The 27,128-nt window shown below is 43.3% G+C and overlaps 2 protein-coding genes across 2 annotated transcripts in view; both read right to left on the reverse strand.

Annotated features, from left to right (window-relative positions):
• Nucleotides 1-17,057: 17,057 nt before the first annotated feature.
• Nucleotides 17,058-27,128, reverse strand: part of LOC142246493 (arylamine N-acetyltransferase, pineal gland isozyme NAT-3-like) — a 47,853-nt gene continuing 37,782 nt past the window's right edge. The window contains exons 2-3 of the mRNA XM_075319556.1: nt 19,450-19,491; nt 17,058-18,389 (exon numbers count right to left, since the gene is read on the reverse strand). Of these exons, the coding sequence (XP_075175671.1) occupies nt 17,574-18,389; nt 19,450-19,476 (843 nt within the window). The 5' untranslated portion in view covers nt 19,477-19,491 and the 3' untranslated portion in view covers nt 17,058-17,573. The remainder of the gene's footprint in view (nt 18,390-19,449; nt 19,492-27,128) is intronic.
• LOC142245757 (arylamine N-acetyltransferase, pineal gland isozyme NAT-10-like) lies at nt 18,604-19,440 on the reverse strand (the record flags this gene model as incomplete). The annotated part of the gene is made up of 1 exon (XM_075318711.1): nt 18,604-19,440. A coding segment is annotated over one exon (837 nt), but the record flags the coding sequence as incomplete, so codon positions are not given.

Below are 27,128 nucleotides of genomic sequence, written 5' to 3' on the forward strand. Positions count from 1 at the left end.
GCAGTTATATTCTTGTACATAGATGCAGTATTATAGTAGTTATATTCTTGTACATAGGGGCAGTATTATAGTAGTTATATTCTTGTACATAGGGGCACTATTATAGTAGTTATATTCTTGTATATAGGGGCAGTATTATAGTAGTTATATTCTTGTACATAGGGGCAGTATTATAGTAGTTATATTCTTGTACATAGGGGCACTATTATAGTAGTTATATTCTTGTATATAGGGGCAGTATTATAGTAGTTATATTCTTGTACAGAGGGGCAGTATTATAGTAGTTATATTCTTGTACATAGGGGCAGTATTATAGTAGTTATATTCTTGTACATAGGGGCAGTATTATAGTAGTTATATTCTTGTACATAGGGGCAGTATTATAGTAGTTATATTCTTGTACATAGGGGCAGTATTATAGTAGTTATATTCTTGTACATAGGGGCAGTATTATAGTAGTTATATTCTTGTATATAGGGGCAGTATTATAGTAGTTATATTCTTGTACATAGGGGCAGTATTATAGTAGTTATATTCTTGTACATATGGGCAGTATTATAGTAGTTATATTCTTGTACATAGGGGCAGTATTATAGTAGTTATATTCTTGTACATAGGAGCAGTATTATAGCAGTTATATTCTTGTACATAGATGCAGTATTATAGTAGTTATATTCTTGTATATAGGGGCAGTATTATAGTAGTTATATTCTTGTACATAGGGGCACTATTATAGTAGTTATATTCTTGTATATAGGGGCAGTATTATAGTAGGTATATTCTTGTATATAGGGGGCAGTATTATAGTGGTTATATTCTTGTATATAGGGGCAGTATTATAGTAGTTATATTCTTGTACATAGGGGCAGTATTATAGTAGTTATATTCTTGTACATAGGGGCACTATTATAGTAGTTATATTCTTGTACATAGGGGCACTATTATAGTAGTTATATTCTTGTATATAGGGGCAGTATTATAGTAGTTATATTCTTGTATATAGGGGGCAGTATTATAGTGGTTATATTCTTGTATATAGGGGCAGTATTATAGTAGTTATATTCTTGTACATAGGGGCAGTATTATAGTAGTTATATTCTTGTACATAGGGGCACTATTATAGTAGTTATATTCTTGTATATAGGGGCAGTATTATAGTAGTTATATTCTTGTACAGAGGGGCAGTATTATAGTAGTTATATTCTTGTACATAGGGGCAGTATTATAGTAGTTATATTCTTGTACATAGGGGCACTATTATAGTAGTTATATTCTTGTATATAGGGGCAGTATTATAGTAGTTATATTCTTGTACATAGGGGCAGTATTATAGTAGTTATATTCTTGTACATAGGGGCAGTATTATAGTAGTTATATTCTTGTACATAGGGGCAGTATTATAGTAGTTATATTCTTGTACATAGGGGCAGTATTATAGTAGTTATATTCTTGTACATAGGAGCAGTATTATAGCAGTTATATTCTTGTACATAGATGCAGTATTATAGTAGTTATATTCTTGTACATAGGGGCAGTATTATAGTAGTTATATTCTTGTACATAGGGGCACTATTATAGTAGTTATATTCTTGTATATAGGGGCAGTATTATAGTAGTTATATTCTTGTACATAGGGGCAGTATTATAGTAGTTATATTCTTGTACATAGGGGCACTATTATAGTAGTTATATTCTTGTATATAGGGGGCAGTATTATAGTAGTTATATTCTTGTACATAGGGGGCACTATTATAGTAGTTATATTCTTGTACATAGGGGCACTATTATAGTAGTTATATTCTTGTATATAGGGGGCAGTATTATAGTAGTTATATTCTTGTATATAGGAGCACTATTATAGTAGTTATATTCTTGTATATAGGGGCATTATTATAGTAGTTATATTCTTGTATATAGGGGGCAGTATTATAGTAGTTATATTCCTGTACATAGGGAGCAGTATTATAGTAGTTATATTCTTGTACATAGGGGCAGTATTATAGTAGTTATATTCTTGTATATAGGGGGCAGTATTATAGTAGTTATATTCTTGTACATAGGGGCAGTATTATAGTAGTTATATTCTTGTACATAGGGAGCAGTATTATAGTAGTTATATTCTTGTATATAGGGGCAGTATTATAGTAGTTATATTCTTGTACATAGGAGCAGTATTATAGTAGTTATATTCTTGTATATAGGAGCAGTATTATAGTAGTTATATTCTTGTACATAGGAGCAGTATTATAGTAGTTATATTCTTGTACATAGGGGCGGTATTATAGTAGTTATATTCCTGTATATAGGGGCAGTATTATAGTAGTTATATTCTTGTACATAGGGGCAGTATTATAGTAGTTATATTCTTGTACATAGGGGCAGTATTATAGTAGTTATATTCTTGTACATAGGGGCAGTATTACAGTAGTTATATTCTTGTACATAGGAGCAGTATTATAGTAGTTATATTCTTGTACATAGGAGCAGTATTATAGTAGTTATATTCTTGTACATAGGGGCAGTATTATAGTAGTTATATTCTTGTACATAGGAGCAGTATTATAGTAGTTATATTCTTGTATATAGGGGGCAGTATTATAGTAGTTATATTCTTGTATATAGGAGCACTATTATAGTAGTTATATTCTTGTATATAGGGGCACTATTATAGTAGTTATATTCTTGTATATAGGGGGCAGTATTATAGTAGTTATATTCCTGTACATAGGGAGCAGTATTATAGTAGTTATATTCTTGTACATAGGGGCAGTATTATAGTAGTTATATTCTTGTATATAGGGGGCAGTATTATAGTAGTTATATTCTTGTACATAGGGGCAGTATTATAGTAGTTATATTCTTGTACATAGGGAGCAGTATTATAGTAGTTATATTCTTGTATATAGGGGCAGTATTATAGTAGTTATATTCTTGTACATAGGAGCAGTATTATAGTAGTTATATTCTTGTATATAGGGAGCAGTATTATAGTAGTTATATTCTTGTACATAGGAGCAGTATTATAGTAGTTATATTCTTGTACATAGGGGCGGTATTATAGTAGTTATATTCCTGTATATAGGGGCAGTATTATAGTAGTTATATTCTTGTACATAGGGGCAGTATTATAGTAGTTATATTCTTGTACATAGGGGCAGTATTATAGTAGTTATATTCTTGTACATAGGGGCAGTATTACAGTAGTTATATTCTTGTACATAGGAGCAGTATTATAGTAGTTATATTCTTGTACATAGGAGCAGTATTATAGTAGTTATATTCTTGTACATAGGGGCAGTATTATAGTAGTTATATTCTTGTACATAGGAGCAGTATTATAGTAGTTATATTCTTGTACATAGGGGCAGTATTATAGTAGTTATATTCTTGTACATAGGAGCAGTATTATAGTAGTTATATTCTTGTACATAGGGGGCAGTATTATAGTAGTTATATTCTTGTACATAGGGGGCAGTATTATAGTAGTTATATTCTTGTATATAGGGGGCAGTATTATAGTAGTTATATTCTTGTACATAGAGGCAGTATTATAGTAGTTATATTCTTGTATATAGGAGCACTATTATAGTAGTTATATTCTTGTACATAGGGGCAGTATTATAGTAGTTATAGTCTTGTACATAGGAGCAGTATTATAGTAGTTATATTCTTGTACATAGAGGCAGTATTATAGTAGTTATATTCTTGTATATAGGGGCAGTATTATAGTAGTTATATTCTTGTACATAGGGGGCAGTATTATAGCAGTTATATTCTTGTACATAGGAGCAGTATTATAGTAGTTATATTCTTGTACATATGAGCAGTATTATAGTAGTTATATTCTTGTACATAGGGGGCAGTATTATAGTAGTTATATTCTTGTATATAGGGGGCAGTATTATAGTAGTTATATTCTTGTACATAGGGGCAGTATTATAGTAGTTATATTCTTGTATATAGGAGCACTATTATAGTAGTTATATTCTTGTATATAGTGGCAGTATTATAGTAGTTATATTCCTTTATATAAGGGACAACACACAGAAGTTTTTTTCTGCTCAAAAATTCACATCAAAAACGCTCAATAATTAGTGAATACCTTGCTGTGGGGAGTGGATGTTGTCAGTAACCAGGGATGTAATTATCTGTCGTCTTCTACAATTAGATCGGTTTCGTCCTCTATATTCAGCTCCGGGTGTGAATAGTGAAGCTCTCGGCCGGTTTCTGCTTCTGTTTTTCTCCTCTGTGGTTTGTTGGGGGGGGCTGCGGGGGGCTGCGGGGGGCTGTGGGAGGCTGCGGGGGGCTGCGGGAGGCTGCGGGGGGCTGCGGGAGGCTGCGGGGGGCTGCGGGGGGCTGCGGGAGGCTGCGGGGGGCTGCGGGAGGCTGCGGGGGAATGCGGGAGGCTGCGGGGGGCTGCGGGAGGCTGCGGGGGGCTGCGGGAGGCTGCGGGGGAATGCGGGGGTTACATCCTTTTCCATTTTGTATAAGTCACTGCTGTTTATTACACATAAATTAGGAACGTCCCTGTTGTCTGTTGCCGTCATTAGCAGTCACTGGACGCCATGAACACTGTATCATGGTGTCCAATAAAGAGTGTTCACATCGCAGAGCCCGCCAGAGAAAGCCTAGATGGCTTTGTAGTAAGAAAATTACCCCAAAAAAGTGTAAGGGGGACCCAATACATAGATCCTGCGACGGAGACCCCCTTAACCATCTAGAAAGTGCTCGATAATCATTGTCTGAATAAGTGCCCAATAAACAGTGCCGACCAGAGAGCCCCAATGACTATGCAAGAGAGAAAGTGCCCTATACACAGTACCTGACAGTGCCCAATACACAGTACCTGACAGTGCCCAATACACAGTACCTGACAGTGCCCAATACACAGTACCTGACAGAGCCCAATACACAGTACCTGACAGTGCCCAATACACAGTACCTGACAGTGCCCAATACACAGTACCTGACAGTGCCCAATACACAGTACCTGACAGAGCCCAATACACAGTACCTGACAGTGCCCAATACACAGTACCTGACAGTGCCCAATACACAGTACCTGACAGTGCCCAATACACAGTGCCTGTCAGTGCCCAATACACAGTACCTGGCAGTGCCCAATACACAGTACCTGACAGTGCCCAATACACAGTGCCTGTCAGTGCCCAATACACAGTACCTGACAGTGCCCAATACACAGTACCTGACAGTGCCCAATACACAGTACCTGACAGTGCCCAATACACAGTACCTGACAGTGCCCAATACACAGTACCTGACAGAGCCCAATACACAGTACCTGACAGTGCCCAATACACAGTACCTGACAGTGCCCAATACACAGTACCTGACAGTGCCCAATACACAGTACCTGACAGTGCCCAATACACAGTACCTGACAGTGCCCAATACACAGTACCTGACAGAGCCCAATACACAGTACCTGACAGAGCCCAATACACAGTACCTGACAGTGCCCAATACACAGTACCTGACAGTGCCCAATACACAGTAACTAACAGAGCCCAATACACAGTACCTTACAGTGCCCAATACACAGTGCTGGCCAAAGAGAGCCTCAATGACTATGCAAGACAGAAAGTGCCCTATACACAGTACCTGACAGTGCCCAATACACAGTACCTGACAGTGCCCAATACACAGTACCTGACAGTGCCCAATACACAGTGCCTGACAGTGCCCAATACACAGTATCTGACAGTGCCCAATACACAGTGCCTGACAGTGCCCAATACACAGTACCTGACAGTGCCCAATACACAGTACCTGACAGTGCCCAATACACAGTACCTGACAGTGCCCAATACACAGTACCTGACAGTGCCCAATACACAGTACAGAAAGTGTCCAATAAAAAGTATAAGAAACCCAACACACAGTGCCGGCAAAAACCACTCTCATAACTAAAGCGTGCTTGAGCCCCATAATCTGTGTCCATCACTGCCCCATAGACTCCGCACATGCATAACTTGTACTGTGGTGCCCCCTTATTGCCCCCCACACTCACTCCCCCCACTGCCCCAGAGATAAACGGTATTGCCCACGACAATCGGAGGATGCTAGCCCCTAATTTATTGGCTCCAGATTAGAAATGTTGGGTGCTTTTGGTGACGCTGCCGTTAATCGTTTCTGTCTTCTTTCCAGCCACAGCGTATGACACACTGATCGCCTGCTGTCCTCTGGGGGTTTTCATCGCCGCCCTGCTGGTCCTGCACGGTATGGTATACACGCAGTGGATGGAGTACAGGAAAGTTCACGGCATGACCAGAAATACACTGAAGCTGAAGCTGTGCAGAGTCCACGTCCCTCGCATCTCGTTCGACTTAATAGACTTTTTCTCGATGCTGTAATATTGTGTCAATCGATACGGACACGAGGATCATTGCCGAACTTGTACTGCACAGCACGGCCCATCGCATCCATATGTACATAATGGCTTGTAAATACAGAGGTGTAAAAGTGACCAATTATAATCACTCCTGAGCTCACCTTCAATGGGTACATTGTTTTGTTTAAAGGGGTTCTCCAGCCAAAAGAGATCAATTCACCTATATCAATATCAGATCAGTGGGAATTCAACACTAAACTCCCTCAGTGACCAGGGGTGACGAGCTCCACCGGCGGCGGCTGAGTATAACCGCAGGGTAAGGGGCTGCGAGTTTCCACTCGAGGTGTAGTGGCCGCTCCTGGGTTCTGCAGAACAGATCCCAAAAGTAGTAATACCAGGTTTGCAGACGAGTCCATAGAGGCCTGACCTGCTCAACAGCTGTCGCCAACAGGTCGTTTTACCTGTAATCGGCCAGCCGTGACATTAGTCCTGTCAGTTTTATGCAGTGGGCCGTTAAATTGGTTCTCCCTTCAAATGGGACGTCTCCATAGAAACATGGAATGTGCCAGTGTCGGTAAGGGAAGAATCGGGCCTTCTAGCCCCAACCGAGCCCCTGGTGGAAGGGTAGAACAAAACCATGACCAGAGTGCTGTTTTATCTGCCTATTTTATGCTGTTTAAGCCCCCCAAAACAGATGGAGAGCTGACAGACCACCCTGAATGTTCCTGTATATAGAGGACTCGGAAAAGAGCGCTGTTGACCAAGTGAAGGATCAGCCATCGGCTATGTATTTCTTTATGAGGACTTAAAACTGTATAAACTAAGCAGATAAAACAGCACTTTCAGCATTGTACAGATAAAAGGGACCTAAATAAGGTATTAGGGTATATTACAAAATGTAAGAAACTTACAAAGGCTGATCAATAATTAGATTACCAAAAAAAATAAAAAGTTTAGTTATGTAGCGCCCCTGAACCTCTCAGGGCACTACTAGGTACTGCATCCTGACTAAGATGCACGGCCTACCCCAAGGGACCTGGAAGCCCAGTGTCAGTACCAACAAGACACAAAACATCCCCAGTTTCCCACTCCTCATTAGGGATGACTGACTAGTCCGGGACCCAATGGATGGCCACACAGAGGTGGAGCCAGGCCAGTCCACTAGTCGACAGTCCAGTGGGAGGGGATAAAACAGACACAGACGGAAACTTAGACAGGAGAGTCCCATTGTGACAGTTGAAAGGGACAGACATTGTGTAACCCCAGACGGGGTTGTGTAACAGTGACCCAGGTGGTAAGGAGAGTGGTTTCCAGGGACGGTACGGTCAGGTACCTCTGGAACCAGAGCACCGACGGGGCACAGGGCCCTAGGTTAGGCGACAGCTTCACTCAACCTGGAAAATACCTGCACAGTGAGGGGACCTTCACGGACCTCACTGACCCAAGAATCCGGGGGCAGCAGCAGTAACGATAGAGCCAGAGACCAGTACAGAACACCAACCCTACAGGGTACGCACTGCCCGCCGTACGGACGAGAGACTGCCAACAGACAGTAAGGGACCCACAAATGCTCCAGGCTATGGGGTCCCAACCACAAGTGAGAGGTGCCGGAGAAAGAGACTACCAGGTCACCACACCGGCACTGGGACAAAAAGGGACCAGGGGTCTGAACTAGCCGTCCTGGAGGCCATCGTTCCATCTGTCAGTGAGTAAACGGAAATTGCACTGCATCCCCACTGTGTGGTCTCCCTTCTTTCTGCGACGGACCTCTCCATCCATTCCCTGGGGCCTAGCCCTACTTGCGGAGGACCTACCATCTCGGCTGCCACCACCATCAGCCCCAGAGGTAACAGACTGTGCAGCGGCGGTTCCATCACCATAACCGCAACCCGCAAGTGGCGTCACAATATAAACTCTTTCATTCCCTTGTATATAACCCCTTTTAAAAAGCGTTCACAGGGTCACGGAACCGGGCATCGGCTATTTTACAACCGTGACACAGCATCCCCGTCCATATACGGACCGGGACGGAGTACTCCATAGCCCTGGGTGACACAGTTACTCATGCCTATTCTCAATGGCAAATGCACTCTCTCCTCCACCACAATGTCTTCCACTAGCGCCAACTGATCCAGCAAACAAAATCCCCCAGCTCTGCTGCGAGACCACCACCACTTGAGGTTTTTCTAGGCCAAAAGAATTTAGCAGCAGATAGCAGCTCTCCCCACCCTAAGGTGGGACATCCTTGTCTGTAGCAGATTCTTGTTCAGTGGAACAAAGACTAACCACGTGCCAGACCAGAAGTCGTAACCGTTCAGACCTCGCACCACTTGTAAGATATATAGATATGAAATATCTGGATTTACCATTTTGTATATAGATGAAAGTACAATAAGATGGAGTTTTCTACAGTGCAACTAATCGGTATGCTCGGGGTTAATTGTTCAAAGGAACCTGTCTTTTGATCTATGCTGCCCAAAACCAATGGCTCACTCCCCCGACTTTCCCATAGACCTGACCACTCTTGTGTTCTCCATGAGAGAGCCTCAAACTCTACTAGTAGTGGCTTATCTCAGGAAGAACAAAAGTTTGCTTCTCTACAAATGAATCTCAGTTTTACTTCCCCTAATACATATGATTCCGGCAAAATATTACTCTAGATGCTTCTTTACAATTCACTCTCCTAGTTTTACTTACCCAAGAACAGAGGTTTCCAACCTTTCCTACTCTGAGAGCCTCATTCAGCTCTGAGAGAGGGTTGTGAGCCACATTCAGCTCTGAGAGAGGGCCTCAAGCCACATTCAGCTCTGAGAGAGGGTTGTGAGCCACATTCAGCTCTGAGAGAGGGTCGTGAGCCACATTCAACCTTGAGAGAGGGTCGAGAGCCCCATTCAGCTCTGAGAGAGTGCCATGAGCCACATTCAGCCCTGAGAGAGGGTCGTGAGCCACATTCAGCTCTGAGAGAGGGTCGTGAGCCGCATTCAGCTCTGAGAGAGGGCCTCAAGCCACATTCAGCTCTGAGAGAGGGTCGTGAGCCACATTCAACCTTGATAGAGGGTCATGAGCCACATTCAACCTTGAGAGAAGGTTGTGAGCAACATTCAGCTCTGAGAGAGGGTCATGAGCTACATTCAACCTTGAGAGAAGGTTCTGAGCCACATTCAGCTCTGAGAGAGGGTCGTGAGCCCTATTCATCTCTGAGAGAGGGCCATGAGCCACATTCAGCCCTGAGAGAGGGTCGTGAGCCACATTCAGCTCTGAGAGAGGGTTGTGAGCAGCATTCAGCTCTGAGAGAAGGTTGTGAGCCACATTTAGCTCTGAGAGAGGGTCGTGAGCCACATTCAGCTCTGAGAGTGGGTCGTGAGCCACATTCAGCTCTGAGAGAAGATTGTGAGCCACATTCAGCTCTGAGAGAAGGTTGTGAGCCACATTCAGCTCTGAGAGAAGTTTGTGAGCCACATTCAGCTCTGAGAGAAGGTTGTGAGCCACATTCAGCTCTGAGAGAGGGTCCTGAGCCACATTCAGCTGTGAGAGAAGGTTGTGAGCCACATGCAGCTCTGAGAGAAGGTTGGGAGCCACATTCAGCCCTGAGAGAGGGTCGTGAGCCCCATTCAGCTCTGAGAGAGGGCCTGTGAGCCCCATTCAGCTGTGAGAGAAGGTTGTGAGCCACATTCAGCTCTGAGAGAGGGTCATGAGCCACATCCAACCCTGAGAGAGGGTTGTGAGCCACATTCAGCTCTGGGAGGAGGGAAAAACCTGCAGATGTGTCTGTATAGAGAGCAGAGGAAAAAACCTGTAGATGTGTCTGTACAGAGAGCGGAGGAAAAAATCTGCAGATGTGTCTTTGTGGCGCCCCTGAGGCTTCTGTCGCCACAGGACATTGCACCCCATCCAGCGGTGTGATGCCCCATTCTGGGTGAGGAAAGGAGTGAACGCCGGTCCCCTGGCAAATCCACACTACACCCATTGTTAGGAACACACTGGGACCAGGGATAGTGGCAGTAACCCTCCCATGCTGCATGCTGGGAGGGGCCGTAAGACCCATCTCTGCTCCTATAGGGTAGATCAGAGCAACTGGGGAGGTGGGAGGAGCCACCAGAGTGCAGTCAGAGAAAGGAAGGTCTAGTTTAGTCAGATAGAGAGAGAGTGGGGAAGGAGGAGGAGGTCTGCAGGAGGCAGACGAGAAGGAGAAGCAGAAGTAAAGCTCTAGTCAGACAGGAGCTAATGAAAGAAAGAGACGCTTCCTGATGAAGACCCTGGGACTCAGAGGGTCCAGGTGACACCAAGCAGAGAGAAGAAGGGATTCCAGGGCCACGGATAGCTGTAGAGCTGTGGTGGCCTGCTCCACAGGAACATCGGTGGAGGGATCAAGCTGCAACAGGGGACGGTCCCTAGAAACCGGAGGAGTGCAAAATCATCTCCAAACAGTAAAAACCGAGGCCCAGGGAAAGTTGTAAACTCCCCGGGCCACAGCCCACAGCAGAACCTCTAGAAAAGGGGAGAATCATCCGACAGGTGACCCCCCAGCCTGGAGGCTGTAGTGGAGGCCGAGCAGGTTCATCCTAAAAGAGCTAGGCTTAAGGAGACAGCTGAAGACAGAGACACTTTAGAGTGAAGGGTACCGGCTTTCATCCCAGAAATTACCCAGAAATGGCGGAGGTCCCTGACAGTGGGTCTCAGCAGTCCAGAGGCCCCAGGGTGCACCTACCGGGATGTGTGAGTAAACAACTTGAACTGCACCCTTGGAGTTGCCTCTGTTATTCCATCTGCTTAGACTTCCACTACACCATAGACTCTCACGAGCACCAACAGTGCCCTGGGGTACCGCTCCACCTGTAGGGAGCAGTACCACCATTGCTGCCATATCATCACCCCGGAGGCCTCACACAGCAGCGGCGGCTTAATAGCCGCAAACCACAGGTGGCGTCAAGAACAGAAACTTTAATTCATCAGCCATATTTTACTGACACCCACCAGGGCCACGGAGTCGGGCCCCGCCACCACTGACGACCCCCGGACTAGTCCGGCCCGGCACCGGGTGTCCCATAGCCCTGGGGTGGGCGAGTCATCTTTATAGAGAGCGGAGGGAAAACCTGCAGATGTGTCTGTATAGAGAGCAGAGGAAAAACCTGCAGATGTATCTGTATAGCGAGAGGAGGGAAAAACCTGCAGATGTGTCTGTATAGAGAGCGGAATGAAAAACCTGCAGATGTGTCTGTATAGAGAGTGGAGGGAAAAACCTGCAGATGTGTCTGTATAGAGAGCGGAGGGAAAACAGGTCACTGATTGCTGTTAATTGCACGTTTCCATTAATCCTCCTCTGACACAGGCCAGTAAACAAAAACAAAACCTGGATCAGTTTCTAGCTGCTGAAAAACTGATGCACTTTAATCCGTTCACATTGACTTCATTGATTTAATAAATGGATCCTGCAGTAAAATATTTTTTGAGTTGGACAAAAAAAATAAAGTGTAAAAACTTGTGAAAAGCGAAACCTCACACAGCGGGAAAGACAGAAGTAACCCCCTGTGTGTGACGCTTTAGAAGCAGCCGCCTGACATTGAGCTGATAGTAAAGTGTTCACCGGCAGCGGAGGAGACGGGAAGCTGCAGCCGCCTGACATTGAGCTGACAGTAAAGTGTTCACCGGCAGCGGAGGAGACGGGAAGCTGCAGTCGCCTGACATTGAGCTGATAGTAAAGTGTTCACTGGCAGCGCTGGAGACGGGAAGCTGCAGCCGCCTGACATTGAGCTGATTGTAAAGTGTTCACCGGCAGCGCTGGAGACGGGAAGCTGCAGCCGCCTGACATTGAGCTGATTGTAAAGTGTTCACCGGCAGCGGAGGAGACGGGAAGCTGCAGCTGCCTGACATTGAGCTGATTGTAAAGTGTTCACCGGCAGCGCTGGAGACGGGAAGCTGCAGCCGCCTGACATTGAGCTGATAGTAAAGTGTTCACCGGCAGCGCTGGAGACGGGAAGCTGCAGCTGCCTGACATTGAGCTGATTGTAAAGTGTTCACCGGCAGCGGAGGAGACGGGAAGCTGGAGCCGCCTGACATTGAGCTGATAGTAAAGTGTTCACCGGCAGCGCTGGAGACGGGAAGCTGCAGTCGCCTGACATTGAGCTGATTGTAAAGTGTTCACCGGCAGCGGAGGAGACAGGAAGCTGCAGCCGCCTGACATTGAGCTGATTGTAAAGTGTTCACCGGCAGCGCTGGAGACGGGAAGCTGCAGTCGCCTGACATTGAGCTGATTGTAAAGTGTTCACCGGCAGCGGAGGAGACGGGAAGCTGCAGTCGCCTGACATTGAGCTGATTGTAAAGTGTTCACCGGCAGCGGAGGAGACGGGAAGCTGGAGCTGCCTGACATTGAGCTGATTGTAAAGTGTTCACCGGCAGCGCTGGAGACGGGAAGCTGCAGCCGCCTGACATTGAGCTGATAGTAAAGTGTTCACCGGCAGCGCTGGAGACGGGAAGCTGCAGCCGCCTGACATTGAGCTGATTGTAAAGTGTTCACCGGCAGCGCTGGAGACGGGAAGCTGCAGCCGCCTGACATTGAGCTGATAGTAAAGTGTTCACCGGCAGCGGAGGAGACAGGAAGCTGCAGCCGCCTGACATTGAGCTGATTGTAAAGTGTTCACCGGCAGCGGAGGAGACGGGAAGCTGCAGCCGCCTGACATTGAGCTGATTGTAAAGTGTTCACCGGCAGCGCTGGAGACGGGAAGCTGCAGCCGCCTGACATTGAGCTGATAGTAAAGTGTTCACCTGCAGCGCTGGAGACGGGACGCTGCAGCCGCCTGACATTGAGCTGATTGTAAAGTGTTCACCGGCAGCGGAGGAGACGGGAAGCTGGAGCCGCCTGACATTGAGCTGATAGTAAAGTGTTCACCGGCAGCGGAGGAGACGGGAAGCTGCAGTCGCCTGACATTGAGCTGATTGTAAAGTGTTCACCGGCAGCGCTGGAGACGGGAAGCTGCAGCCGCCTGACATTGAGCTGATTGTAAAGTGGTCACCGGCAGCGGAGGAGACGGGAAGCTGCAGCCGCCTGACATTGAGCTGATTGTAAAGTGTTCACCGGCAGCGCTGGAGACGGGAAGCTGCAGCCGCCTGACATTGAGCTGATAGTAAAGTGTTCACCTGCAGCGCTGGAGACGGGACGCTGCAGCCGCCTGACATTGAGCTGATTGTAAAGTGTTCACCGGCAGCGCTGGAGACGGGAAGCTGGAGCCGCCTGACATTGAGCTGATAGTAAAGTGTTCACCGGCAGCGGAGGAGACGGGAAGCTGCAGCCGCCTGACATTGAGCTGATTGTAAAGTGGTCACCGGCAGCGCTGGAGACGGGAAGCTGCAGCCGCCCGAGACGCCTTGTTAGAGAATCACTTCATTTTTAGGGAAAAAAAATGAGCCCCCGGCTGAAAATAGAGTCATGTAATGTCCAGAAAAAAATTTAAATTTTTCCCCAATGTGGTGACGCCCAGCCGGGGTGTCGTCGTCCCCCCCCCCCCAGTTAAAAATGGAGGCTGGATGACAAAAAATGGTGGGTCCTTGGAGCCAAATAGGAAGCCGCTATTGTCTCCCTATAGAGCGAGTGATATAGTCAATTGCCCCTGTGCCTTTAAAGTGATGAGGCAGCGTAATAGTCCACTAGTAATGGAGGAAGAGATAACTGGTTACTTGCGCTGTGCCCTCATGTCCTCCACAATATGACACCGGCATCACACTGCTGTCATGTTATACTCTGAACATATGGAAGCAGGTCTGCAAAGTGAAGAAGCAGATCTACAATGTGAGGAAGCAGATCTGCAATGTGAGGAAGCAGATCTGCAATGTGAGGAAGCAGATCTGCAATGTGAGGGAACAGATCTACAATGTGAGGAAGCATATCTGCAATGTGAGGAAGCATATCTGCAATGTGAGGAAGCAGATCTGCAATGTGAGGAGCAGATCTACAATATGCGGAAGCAGATCTACAATGTGAGGAAGCAGATCTGCAATGTGAGGAAGCATATCTGCAATGTGAGGAAGCATATCTGCAATGTGAGGAAGCAGATCTGCAATGTGAGGAAGCAGATCTGCAATGTGAGGGAACAGATCTACAATGTGAGGAAGCATATCTGCAATGTGAGGAAGCATATCTGCAATGTGAGGAAGCAGATCTGCAATGTGAGGAGCAGATCTACAATATGCGGAAGCAGATCTACAATGTGAGGAAGCAGATCTGCAATGTGAGGAAGCATATCTACAATGTGAGGAAGCAGATCTGCAATGTGAGGAAGCAGATCTGCAATGTGAGGAAGCATATCTGCAATGTGAGGAAGCAGATCTGCAATGTGAGCAAGCAGATCTGCAATGTGAGGAAGCAGATTTCCATTTGGATGAAGCAGATTCATTATGTAAGAGTGCAGACCTATAATGTGAGGAAGCAGATCTGCAATGTGAGGAAGCAGATCTGCAATGTGAGGAAGCAGATCTACAATGTGAGGAAGCAGATCTGCAATGTGAGGAAGCAGATCTGCAATGTGAGGAAGCAGATCTGCAATGTGAAGAAGCAGATTTCCATTGGGATGAAGCAGATTCATTATGTAAGAGTGCAGACCTATAATGTGAGGAAGCAGATCTCTAATGTAAAAAAACAGATCTATTATGTGAAGAAGCAGATCTACAATGTAAAGAAGCAGATCTTCTTCTTGTACTTCCTTGTGTCTATTCTCATTAGCACAGGGAAGTACAGAAGCAATGGGATGAAACCTCAAGGAAAGAGATTCAGATTAGACATTAGGAAAAACTTTCTGACAGTGAGGGCAGTCAGAGAGTGGAACAGGCGACCACGGGAGGTGGTGAGGGCAGTCAGAGAGTGGAACAGGCGACCACGGGAGGTGGTGAGGGCAGTCAGAGAGTGGAACAGGCGACCACGGGAGGTGGTGAGGGCAGTCAGAGAGTGGAACTGGCGACCACGGGAGGTGGTGAGGTCTCCATCAATGGAAATCTACAAGGGGAAACTGGATAAACATATAGCTGGGATGATTTAGGAAAGCCTGCACTCGCAGGGGGTTGGACCCGATGGCCCTTGAGGTCCCTTTTAACTCTACCATTCTATGAGATCTACAATGTAAGGAAGCAGACTGGTAAGGAAGCAGATCTACAATGTGAGGAAGCAGATCTACAATGTGAGGAAGCAGATCGACAATGTGAGGAAGCAGATCGACAATGTGAGGAAGCAGATTTACAATGTGAGGAAGCAGACTGACAATGTAAAGAAGTAGATCTACAATGTGAGGAAGCAGACTGACAATGTGAGGAAGCAGATCGACAATGTGAGGAAGCAGACTGACAATGTGAGGAAGCAGATCGACAATGTGAGGAAGCAGACTGACAATGTAAGGAAGTAGATCTACAATGTGAGGAAGCAGACTGACAATGTGAGGAAGCAGATCGACAATGTGATGAAGCAGACTGACAATGTGAGGAAGCAGATCGACAATGTGAGGAAGCAGACTGACAATGTGAGGAAGCAGATCGACAATGTGAGGAAGCAGACTGACAATGTAAGGAAGTAGATCTACAATGTGAGGAAGCAGACTGACAATGTGAGGAAGCAGATCGACAATGTGATGAAGCAGACTGACAATGTGAGGAAGCAGATCGACAATGTGAGGAAGCAGACTGACAATGTGAGGAAGCAGATCGACAATGTGAGGAAGCAGATGAACAATATGATGAAGCAGATCAACAATGTGAGGCAGAACAAAACCAAATGAATAATTAGGTCCATATTTTCACAAACCATGTATATTCATAAATAAATTTGCACCTTATCATGAAATGAACATTTTTCTCAGTGTATTTAATTAGATAGAGGTGCGATAATTATTCAATATGAAGGTCTTTTTGTTTTTTGTTTAATGTGAGGCAGCAGATCTGCAATGTGAGGAATCAGATCTGCAATGTGAGGAAGCAGATTTCCATTGGGATGAAGCAGATTCATTATGTAAGAGTGCAGATCTACAATGTGAGGAAGCAGATCTCTAATGTAAAAAAGCAGATCTGTTCTGTGGAGAAGCAGATCTACAAAGTGAGCAAGCAGACCTGCAATGTGAGCAAGCAGACCTGCAATGTGAGGAAGCAGATCTGCAATGTGAGGAAGCAGATCTGCAATGTGAGCAAGCAGATCTGCAATGTGAGCAAGCAGATCTGCAATGTGAGGAGGCAGATCTACAATGTAAGGAAGCAGATTTATTATGCAAGAGGATAGATCTACTATATGAGGAAGAAGATATATAATGTGATAAAACAGATCTATAAAGTGAAGAAGCATATCTACAGTGTGAAGGATCATACCTTGAAGGCAAGAAAACAGATCTACAGTGCGAAGAAGCAGATCTACAATGTGAGGAAGCCAATTTATTATGTAAGGGTGCAGATTTACAATGTGAGGAAGCAGATTTACAATGTGAGGAAGCAGATTGACAAAGTGAGGAAGCAGATCTACAATGTGAGGAAGCAGATCTAGAATACGAGGACTGTATCACACAGCTGCTCATAGCTCAGTGTCATGGACCTCAGTATATGGCATACGGGGAATATTTGTATTCAGACAAAAATTCTTGTTTTATTGGATTTTTCTTGATTTTTGGTTAAGGCTTTTCTCACAGAATCTGGAAGAAGCGTTCACTGGTTACATAAATCACCAAAACGAGATACAAGTGAATAATTTCAAGAATAATAATTTTATTTTTATTTTATTGTTTTCACAAAGATCAGAATGCTTTCCTTGACTTCCTGCAGAATATGAGGTTATAGATTGAATGAAGCTGCTCTTTCTCCCCTCTACCAGCAGGAAGTCTCAGCACAGCCTAGAAGAGCTGCATACATAGCTATGCCAGAAATAATACCGTCATAAAAATCATCCTTTATTATGATATATCATAAAAACAATAAAGGCTATATAGTTTAATGCAATTAATAAGTGAATCTCCCAGAAAGGATCACTCAGATCAAATATAAAGTGCAGAGCGGAGAATACGGAAAGAAAATTGGGTAAGGGACCTTTTAAGCACAATGACCCTATTGATGATCATCGCATCCCATGATTGATAGGGGTTGGGGCTTTCAATCAACTAAAGCTAAAAATACGTAAGCTATAACATTATTGCTTCCCATACATACGCACATATAGTGCTAGAAGGATAACAATGGAGACTCTTTGATCACCGGCTAGTCTTCTTTAGTCTTCTTTTGGTGTTAGTTTTCCACTAAGGACAATCCCAAATTTGTCTTTGAGTAGAGCTGGAATCTCCTCCTCAGTGAGCTCTTTCGTGGTCTTCACGCTTCCACCTCCTTTTGTGTACTCAGTGGTGATCAGTCGGTGCCCAATGTACGTCAGTTTTCCATCTGGGAAGTGTAGGGAACAGAAGGATTTTTGGACAAAGAATGAATTGGGTGAGGTCTGGTAATGTTCGCACCTCTCGCGGAAATCCTCAAATGTCCTCTCTTCGAGGTTGAACTTGAAGAGAGTATTCCAGACTTCGTCCTCCTTCTTCTGCAAGTGCCACTCATCTTCTACTTCTAACCGATACACACCGTTGTCCTGCTCCCCTTCCCAGCCGGCCTCCAGAGGGATTGGTTCAAGGATTCCGTCTCCGAAACCGACATCACACAACCATCTTCTTCCCTCAAGCTCCACGGTCAATATTATGTGCGAGTGTGGAGGTTCATAAACATCGGTCACTTTGATCCTCACCCTGCTTGATAACACTCGCGGCTGGTAGCCCAATTGTTGCAAGACCCACAAGAAAAGACCATTGTTCTCGAAACAGAAGCCTCCACGCTTTCTCAAGACGATCTTCTCATAAATCCAGCCAATGTCGAAAATGATTTTCTCCCCACTGTGCATACTGAGGCTTTCAAAGGGGACAGAGAACACGTGATGGCGGTGTATAGTCCGTAATGAAGAAAGTGATGGCGTCTTGGAAATTGCCATGTAATCTGCAATGCCGATTCTCTGGAGATAGGCGTTCAGGTCCAGCTTAGAAGAAGAGTCCTAGAAGAAAAAAGTAATTGATTAGTCAACTGGTTCTGCGTTCCCCAATGAACCATAGTTTCGAAAGAGAAAGAAAGCCATAAAATACTGAGACCCCTAAACCCTAAAATATTATCACTATTATGGACTGGGTACCAGTCTCTAAATCTATGTGAAGAACCTTTGTTTTATCTCACGATCAGAAGTATGGTCAGAAGGAGATGCATGGCATGTATTACAAGATGACTATAGTCAATTTCACCAACAGGTCAGCAATCATGAACCTTACTGATTGATGTGTCTTTGGAATTACAATATCTTCATCTTTGGGAATCAGTTTTCCACTCAGGACAATCCAAAACGTATCTCTGAGTAGACCTGGGATCTCCTCGTCGGTAAGTTTTCGAGTGGTCTTCACACTTCCACCGCCCTTGGTGTATTCAGTAGTGATAAGTTGGCGTCCTATGTACGTCAGTCTTGCACGTGGGAGTTGTAGGGAACATAAGGACTTTTGAACAAATATAGAACTGGGCGACGTCTGATGATATTCACACATGTCCCGAAAATCCTCAAATGTCCTCTCCTCCAGGGTGAACTTGTACAGACTTCTCCAGCCATTTTCTTCCTTCCGCTCCATGTACCACTCATCTCCTTCTACCAGTAAATGATACACGCCGCTGTCCTGCTCCTCTTCCCATCCGGCCTCTAATGGGAATGGCTCAACAGGTGCTTCCCCATAACCGACATCACAAATCCATCTTCTTCCCTCGAGGTTTACCACCAATATCATGTGATCAAATGGGGGACCGTAAATACCAATTATTCTGTTCCTCACCATTGATGACAACACTTGTGTTTGGTAGCCCAGTTGTTGTAGCACCCACAAGAAAAGGCCATTGTTCTCATAACAGAAACCTCCTCGTCGTCTTACTACAATCTTGTTGTATATCCATGAAATGTCCAAGATAATCTTTTCTCCACTATGTATGCTGAGACTTTCTATCGGAATAGAGTGCACATGGTGGCGGTGTAATTCTCGTAATGCTGAGAGAGAAGGAGGTCCAGAATTTGTCAAACTCACCCTATGGAGGTATTCCTTTATGTCCATTGTGTGGCAAATGTCCTATAATATAATATAGAAAAAATATTTATTACTATTCCACGTACAAAAAAATATATGTGCTATAATACTGCCCCTATGTACAAGAGTATAACTACTATAATACTACCTCCTATGTAAAAGAATATAACTACTATAATACTGCCCCTATGTACAAGAGTATAACTACTATAATACTACCTCCTATGTACAAGAATATAACTACTATAATACTGCCCCTATGTACAAGAGTATAACTACTATGATACTGCCCCTATGTACAAGAATATAACTACTATAATACTACCTCCTATGTACAAGAATATAACTACTATAATACTGCCCCCTATATACAAGAATATAACTACTATAATACTGCTCCTATATACAAGAATATAACTACTATAATACTGCTCCTATGTACAAGAATATAACTACTATAATACTGCCCCTATGTACAAGAATATAACTACTATAATACTGCCCCTATGTACAAGAATATAGCTACTATAATACTGCCCCTATGTACAAGAATATAACTACTATAATACTGCTCCCTATATACAAGAATATAACTACTATGATACTACCCCTATGGACAAGAATATAACTACTATAATACTACCTCCTATGTACAAGAATATAACTACTATAATACTGCTCCTATGTATAAGAATATAACTACTATAATACTACCTCCTATGTACAAGAATATAACTACTATAATACTGCCCCTATGTACAAGAATATAACTACTATGATACTACCCCTATGGACAAGAATATAACTACTATAATACTACCTCCTATGTACAAGAATATAACTACTATAATACTGCCCCTATGTATAAGAATATAACTACTATAATACTGCTCCTATATACAAGAATATAACTACTATAATACTGCTCCTATGTACAAGAATATAACTACTATAATACTGCCCCTATGTACAAGAATATAACTACTATAATACTGCCCCTATGTACAAGAATATAGCTACTATAATACTGCCCCTATGTACAAGAATATAACTACTATAATACTGCTCCCTATATACAAGAATATAACTACTATGATACTACCCCTATGGACAAGAATATAACTACTATAATACTACCTCCTATGTACAAGAATATAACTACTATAATACTGCCCCTATGTATAAGAATATAACTATTATAATACTACCTCCTATGTACAAGAATATAACTACTATAATACTGCCCCTATGTACAAGAATATAACTACTATGATACTACCCCTATGGACAAGAATATAACTACTATAATACTACCTCCTATGTACAAGAATATAACTACTATAATACTGCCCCTATGTATAAGAATATAACTACTATAATACTGCCCCCTATATACAAGAATATAACTACTATAATACTGCCCCTATGTACAAGAATATAGCTACTATAATACTGCCCCTATGTACAAGAATATAACTACTATAATACTGCTCTCTATATACAAGAATATAACTACTATAATACTGCTCCTATATACAAGAATTTAACTACTATAATACTGCTCCTATGTACAAGAATATAACTACTATAATACTGCCCCTATGTACCAGAATATAACTACTATAATACTGCCCCTATGTACAAGAATATAGCTACTATAATACTGCCCCTATGTACAAGAATATAACTACTATAATACTGCTCCCTATATACAAGAATATAACTACTATGATACTACCCCTATGGACAAGAATATAACTACTATAATACTACCTCCTATGTACAAGAATATAACTACTATAATACTGCCCCTATGTATAAGAATATAACTACTATAATACTACCTCCTATGTACAAGAATATAACTACTATAATACTGCCCCTATGTACAAGAATATAACTACTATGATACTACCCCTATGGACAAGAATATAACTACTATAATACTACCTCCTATGTACAAGAATATAACTACTATAATACTGCCCCTATGTATAAGAATATAACTACTATAATACTGCTCCTATATACAAGAATATAACTACTATAATACTGCTCCTATGTACAAGAATATAACTACTATAATACTGCCCCTATGTACAAGAATATAACTACTATAATACTGCCCCTATGTACAAGAATATAGCTACTATAATACTGCCCCTATGTACAAGAATATAACTACTATAATACTGCTCCCTATATACAAGAATATAACTACTATGATACTACCCCTATGGACAAGAATATAACTACTATAATACTACCTCCTATGTACAAGAATATAACTACTATAATACTGCCCCTATGTATAAGAATATAACTACTATAATACTACCTCCTATGTACAAGAATATAACTACTATAATACTGCCCCTATGTACAAGAATATAACTACTATGATACTACCCCTATGGACAAGAATATAACTACTATAATACTACCTCCTATGTACAAGAATATAACTACTATAATACTGCCCCTATGTATAAGAATATAACTACTATAATACTGCCCCCTATATACAAGAATATAACTACTATAATACTGCCCCTATGTACAAGAATATAGCTACTATAATACTGCCCCTATGTACAAGAATATAACTACTATAATACTGCTCTCTATATACAAGAATATAACTACTATAATACTGCTCCTATGTACAAGAATATAACTACTATAATACTGCCCCTATGTACAAGAATATAGCTACTATAATACTGCCCCTATGTACAAGAATATAACTACTATAATACTGCTCCCTATATACAAGAATATAACTACTATAATACTGCTTCTATATACAAGAATATAACTACTATAATACTGCCCCCTATATACAAGAATATAACTACTATAATACTGCCCCCTATATACAAGAATATAACTACTATAATACTGCCCCCTATATACAAGAATATAACTACTATAATACTGCCCCCTATATACAAGAATATAACTACTATAATACTGTCCCCTATATACAAGAATATAACTACTATAATACTGCCCCTATGTACAAGAATATAACTACTATAATACTGCCCCTATGTACAAGAATATAACTACTATAATACTGCCCCTATGTGAGAGGTTGTGTGTCAGTAGCTCTCCATATATAGCCTGGGTCTCAGCGTCCCATACACGGTAGGTTTTGTAACTGCATGAGAGGACACACACGAGCTCGGGACCCCAACGTAGAGAAATACTTTGGCGTAGTGTTGGGGCTCTTCTGCATTGATCAATTCAGTAGCTAAATTCTCTTGATTCATATGTTCATGGCAGTAATGCAGGTTCCATTTTTCACATTTCATTCTTACATATAGCTATTGGATTTTTCATGTCAGTATTCACACAGCAGTTTCTGCTATTGCATGTATTCCCCTTACATAGTCACTGGTGTGCATACCTTATCTCCCCATAGTGATGTTTTTTAGGTTTTTGCACCCAGTTCAGACTTAAAATGGTGTTCCAAACGTTATTCCTTTTTTTTAGTAGCTCTCCTGATGTCTGGAGCAAGCCCAGGGCGGGGCCCCTGTGGGCGGGGATGCTCCCTAGGCAAGGCCCAGGCTTCTCGGCCTACCCTGGGACAAGGCTCTCAGGCTTCTTCCACTGGGAATTATACGCCCACTCGCCCACCAACCCCGAGTTAGCCCCCCCTTATTAAGAATTTGGGTAAAAAATGATTCCATTCGTTAGATCTTTGTTAGATCCGGTTTGATCAACCAAAACTAACGTTAGATCTCCTCTACAAAATTAGATATTTACGATCTTTTTCAGGGGGGGCTAACCCGTAGCTAGCCCCCCCTCTTTTGAAATTGGCCGTTTTTTGGATGGATTCTGATAGATATTCGTTAGATCCGGTTTGATCAGCAAAAATTAACGTTAGATCTCCTTTCGTTCCCGAGATATTGGGGGTGTCAGGTGGGGGGTTAGCTACGGGTTAGCCCCCCCTCTTTTGAAATTGGCCGTTTTTTGGATGGATTCTGATAGATATTCGTTAGATCCGGTTTGATCAGCAAAAATTAACGTTAGATCTCCTTTCGTTCCCGAGATATTGGGGGTGTCAGGTGGGGGGTTAGCTACGGGTTAGCCCCCCCTCTTTTGAAATTGGCCGTTTTTTGGATGGATTCTGATAGATATTCGTTAGATCCGGTTTGATCAGCAAAAATTAACGTTAGATCTCCTTTCGTTCCCGAGATATTGGGGGTGTCAGGTGGGGGGTTAGCTACGGGTTAGCCCCCCCTCTTTTGAAATTGGCCGTTTTTTGGATGGATTCTGATAGATATTCGTTAGATCCGGTTTGATCAGCAAAAATTAACGTTAGATCTCCTTTCGTTCCCGAGATATTGGGGGTGTCAGGTGGGGGGTTAGCTACGGGTTAGCCCCCCCTCTTTTGAAATTGGCCGTTTTTTGGATGGATTCTGATAGATATTCGTTAGATCCGGTTTGATCAGCAAAAATTAACGTTAGATCTCCTTTCGTTCCCGAGATATTGGGGGTGTCAGGTGGGGGGTTAGCTACGGGTTAGCCCCCCCTCTTTTGAAATTGGCCGTTTTTTGGATGGATTCTGATAGATATTCGTTAGATCCGGTTTGATCAGCAAAAATTAACGTTAGATCTCCTTTCGTTCCCGAGATATTGGGGGTGTCAGGTGGGGGGTTAGCTACGGGTTAGCCCCCCCTCTTTTGAAATTGGCCGTTTTTTGGATGGATTCTGATAGATATTCGTTAGATCCGGTTTGATCAGCAAAAATTAACGTTAGATCTCCTTTCATTCCCGAGATATTGGGGGTGTCAGGTGGGGGGTTAGCTACGGGTTAGCCCCCCCCTCTTTTGAAATTGGCCGTTTTTTGGATGGATTCTGATAGATATTCGTTAGATCCGGTTTGATCAGCAAAAATTAACGTTAGATCTCCTTTCGTTCCCGAGATATTGGGGGTGTCAGGTGGGGGGTTAGCTACGGGTTAGCCCCCCCTCTTTTGAAATTGGCCGTTTTTTGAATGGATTCTGATAGATATTCGTTAGATCCGGTTTGATCAGCAAAAATTAACGTTAGATCTCCTTTCGTTCCCGAGATATTGGGGGTGTCAGGTGGGGGGTTAGCTACGGGTTAGCCCCCCCTCTTTTGAAATTGGCCGTTTTTTGGATGGATTCTGATAGATATTCGTTAGATCCGGTTTGATCAGCAAAAATTAACGTTAGATCTCCTTTCGTTCCCGAGATATTGGGGGTGTCAGGTAGGGGGTTAGCTACGGGTTAGCCCCCCCTCTTTTGAAATTGGCCGTTTTTTGGATGGATTCTGATAGATATTCGTTAGATCCGGTTTGATCAGCAAAAATTAACGTTAGATCTCCTTTCGTTCCCGAGATATTGGGGGTGTCAGGTGGGGGGTTAGCTACGGGTTAGCCCCCCCTCTTTTGAAATTGGCCGTTTTTTGGATGGATTCTGATAGATATTCGTTAGATCCGGTTTGATCAGCAAAAATTAACGTTAGATCTCCTTTCGTTCCCGAGATATTGGGGGTGTCAGGTAGGGGGTTAGCTACGGGTTAGCCCCCCCTCTTTTGAAATTGGCCGTTTTTTGGATGGATTCTGATAGATATTCGTTAGATCCGGTTTGATCAGCAAAAATTAACGTTAGATCTCCTTTCGTTCCCGAGATATTGGGGGTGTCAGGTGGGGGGTTAGCTACGGGTTAGCCCCCCCTCTTTTGAAATTGGCCGTTTTTTGGATGGATTCTGATAGATATTCGTTAGATCCGGTTTGATCAGCAAAAATTAACGTTAGATCTCCTTTCGTTCCCGAGATATTGGGGGTGTCAGGTGGGGGGTTAGCTACGGGTTAGCCCCCCCTCTTTTGAAATTGGCCGTTTTTTGGATGGATTCTGATAGATATTCGTTAGATCCGGTTTGATCAGCAAAAATTAACGTTAGATCTCCTTTCGTTCCCGAGATATTGGGGGTGTCAGGTAGGGGGTTAGCTACGGGTTAGCCCCCCCTCTTTTGAAATTGGCCGTTTTTTGGATGGATTCTGATAGATATTCGTTAGATCCGGTTTGATCAGCAAAAATTAACGTTAGATCTCCTTTCGTTCCCGAGATATTGGGGGTGTCAGGTGGGGGGTTAGCTACGGGTTAGCCCCCCCTCTTTTGAAATTGGCCGTTTTTTGGATGGATTCTGATAGATATTCGTTAGATCCGGTTTGATCAGCAAAAATTAACGTTAGATCTCCTTTCGTTCCCGAGATATTGGGGGTGTCAGGTGGGGGGTTAGCTACGGGTTAGCCCCCCCTCTTTTGAAATTGGCCGTTTTTTGGATGGATTCTGATAGATATTCGTTAGATCCGGTTTGATCAGCAAAAATTAACGTTAGATCTCCTTTCGTTCCCGAGATATTGGGGGTGTCAGGTGGGGGGTTAGCTACGGGTTAGCCCCCCCTCTTTTGAAATTGGCCGTTTTTTGGATGGATTCTGATAGATATTCGTTAGATCCGGTTTGATCAGCAAAAATTAACGTTAGATCTCCTTTCGTTCCCGAGATATTGGGGGTGTCAGGTAGGGGGTTAGCTACGGGTTAGCCCCCCCTCTTTTGAAATTGGCCGTTTTTTGGATGGATTCTGATAGATATTCGTTAGATCCGGTTTGATCAGCAAAAATTAACGTTAGATCTCCTTTCGTTCCCGAGATATTGGGGGTGTCAGGTGGGGGGTTAGCTACGGGTTAGCCCCCCCTCTTTTGAAATTGGCCGTTTTTTGGATGGATTCTGATAGATATTCGTTAGATCCGGTTTGATCAGCAAAAATTAACGTTAGATCTCCTTTCGTTCCCGAGATATTGGGGGTGTCAGGTGGGGGGTTAGCTACGGGTTAGCCCCCCCTCTTTTGAAATTGGCCGTTTTTTGGATGGATTCTGATAGATATTCGTTAGATCCGGTTTGATCAGCAAAAATTAACGTTAGATCTCCTTTCGTTCCCGAGATATTGGGGGTGTCAGGTGGGGGGTTAGCTACGGGTTAGCCCCCCCTCTTTTGAAATTGGCCGTTTTTTGGATGGATTCTGATAGATATTCGTTAGATCCGGTTTGATCAGCAAAAATTAACGTTAGATCTCCTTTCGTTCCCGAGATATTGGGGGTGTCAGGTGGGGGGTTAGCTACGGGTTAGCCCCCCCTCTTTTGAAATTGGCCGTTTTTTGGATGGATTCTGATAGATATTCGTTAGATCCGGTTTGATCAGCAAAAATTAACGTTAGATCTCCTTTCGTTCCCGAGATATTTACGCTCTTTTTCTGGGGGGTCTAACCCGTAGCTGTCTGAATACAAAATACTACAGAGACAAGTAGAGGCTGGGAAAAATCATTGTGGCGGTCTGGACTAGAAATAGGAAGAGCAAATGACCCCAGTAACAGCAAACGTTGCATGTGACCATTGGATGGATATAAGGCCTCTTTCACATGATCTTATTTTTGTCGTGTAATACGCTGTGTTTTTCACGCATGTGTATTTCACGATGAAATATACCCATTGAAACCGATGGGTTTATTCTCATATGCGTTAAATGCGTGAAAAACAAATACGGCATGTTCTATTTTGTAGCATATTTCGTAGCCCAATTAATACAAATCACTAGGCTGCGTGAAATACGACGGTAAATACGCAGTGATATCGCTGCATTTTTAAT

This window comes from Anomaloglossus baeobatrachus, chromosome 7, assembly GCF_048569485.1.
Source record: "Anomaloglossus baeobatrachus isolate aAnoBae1 chromosome 7, aAnoBae1.hap1, whole genome shotgun sequence".
NCBI classification, from domain to species: Eukaryota; Metazoa; Chordata; class Amphibia; order Anura; family Aromobatidae; genus Anomaloglossus; species Anomaloglossus baeobatrachus.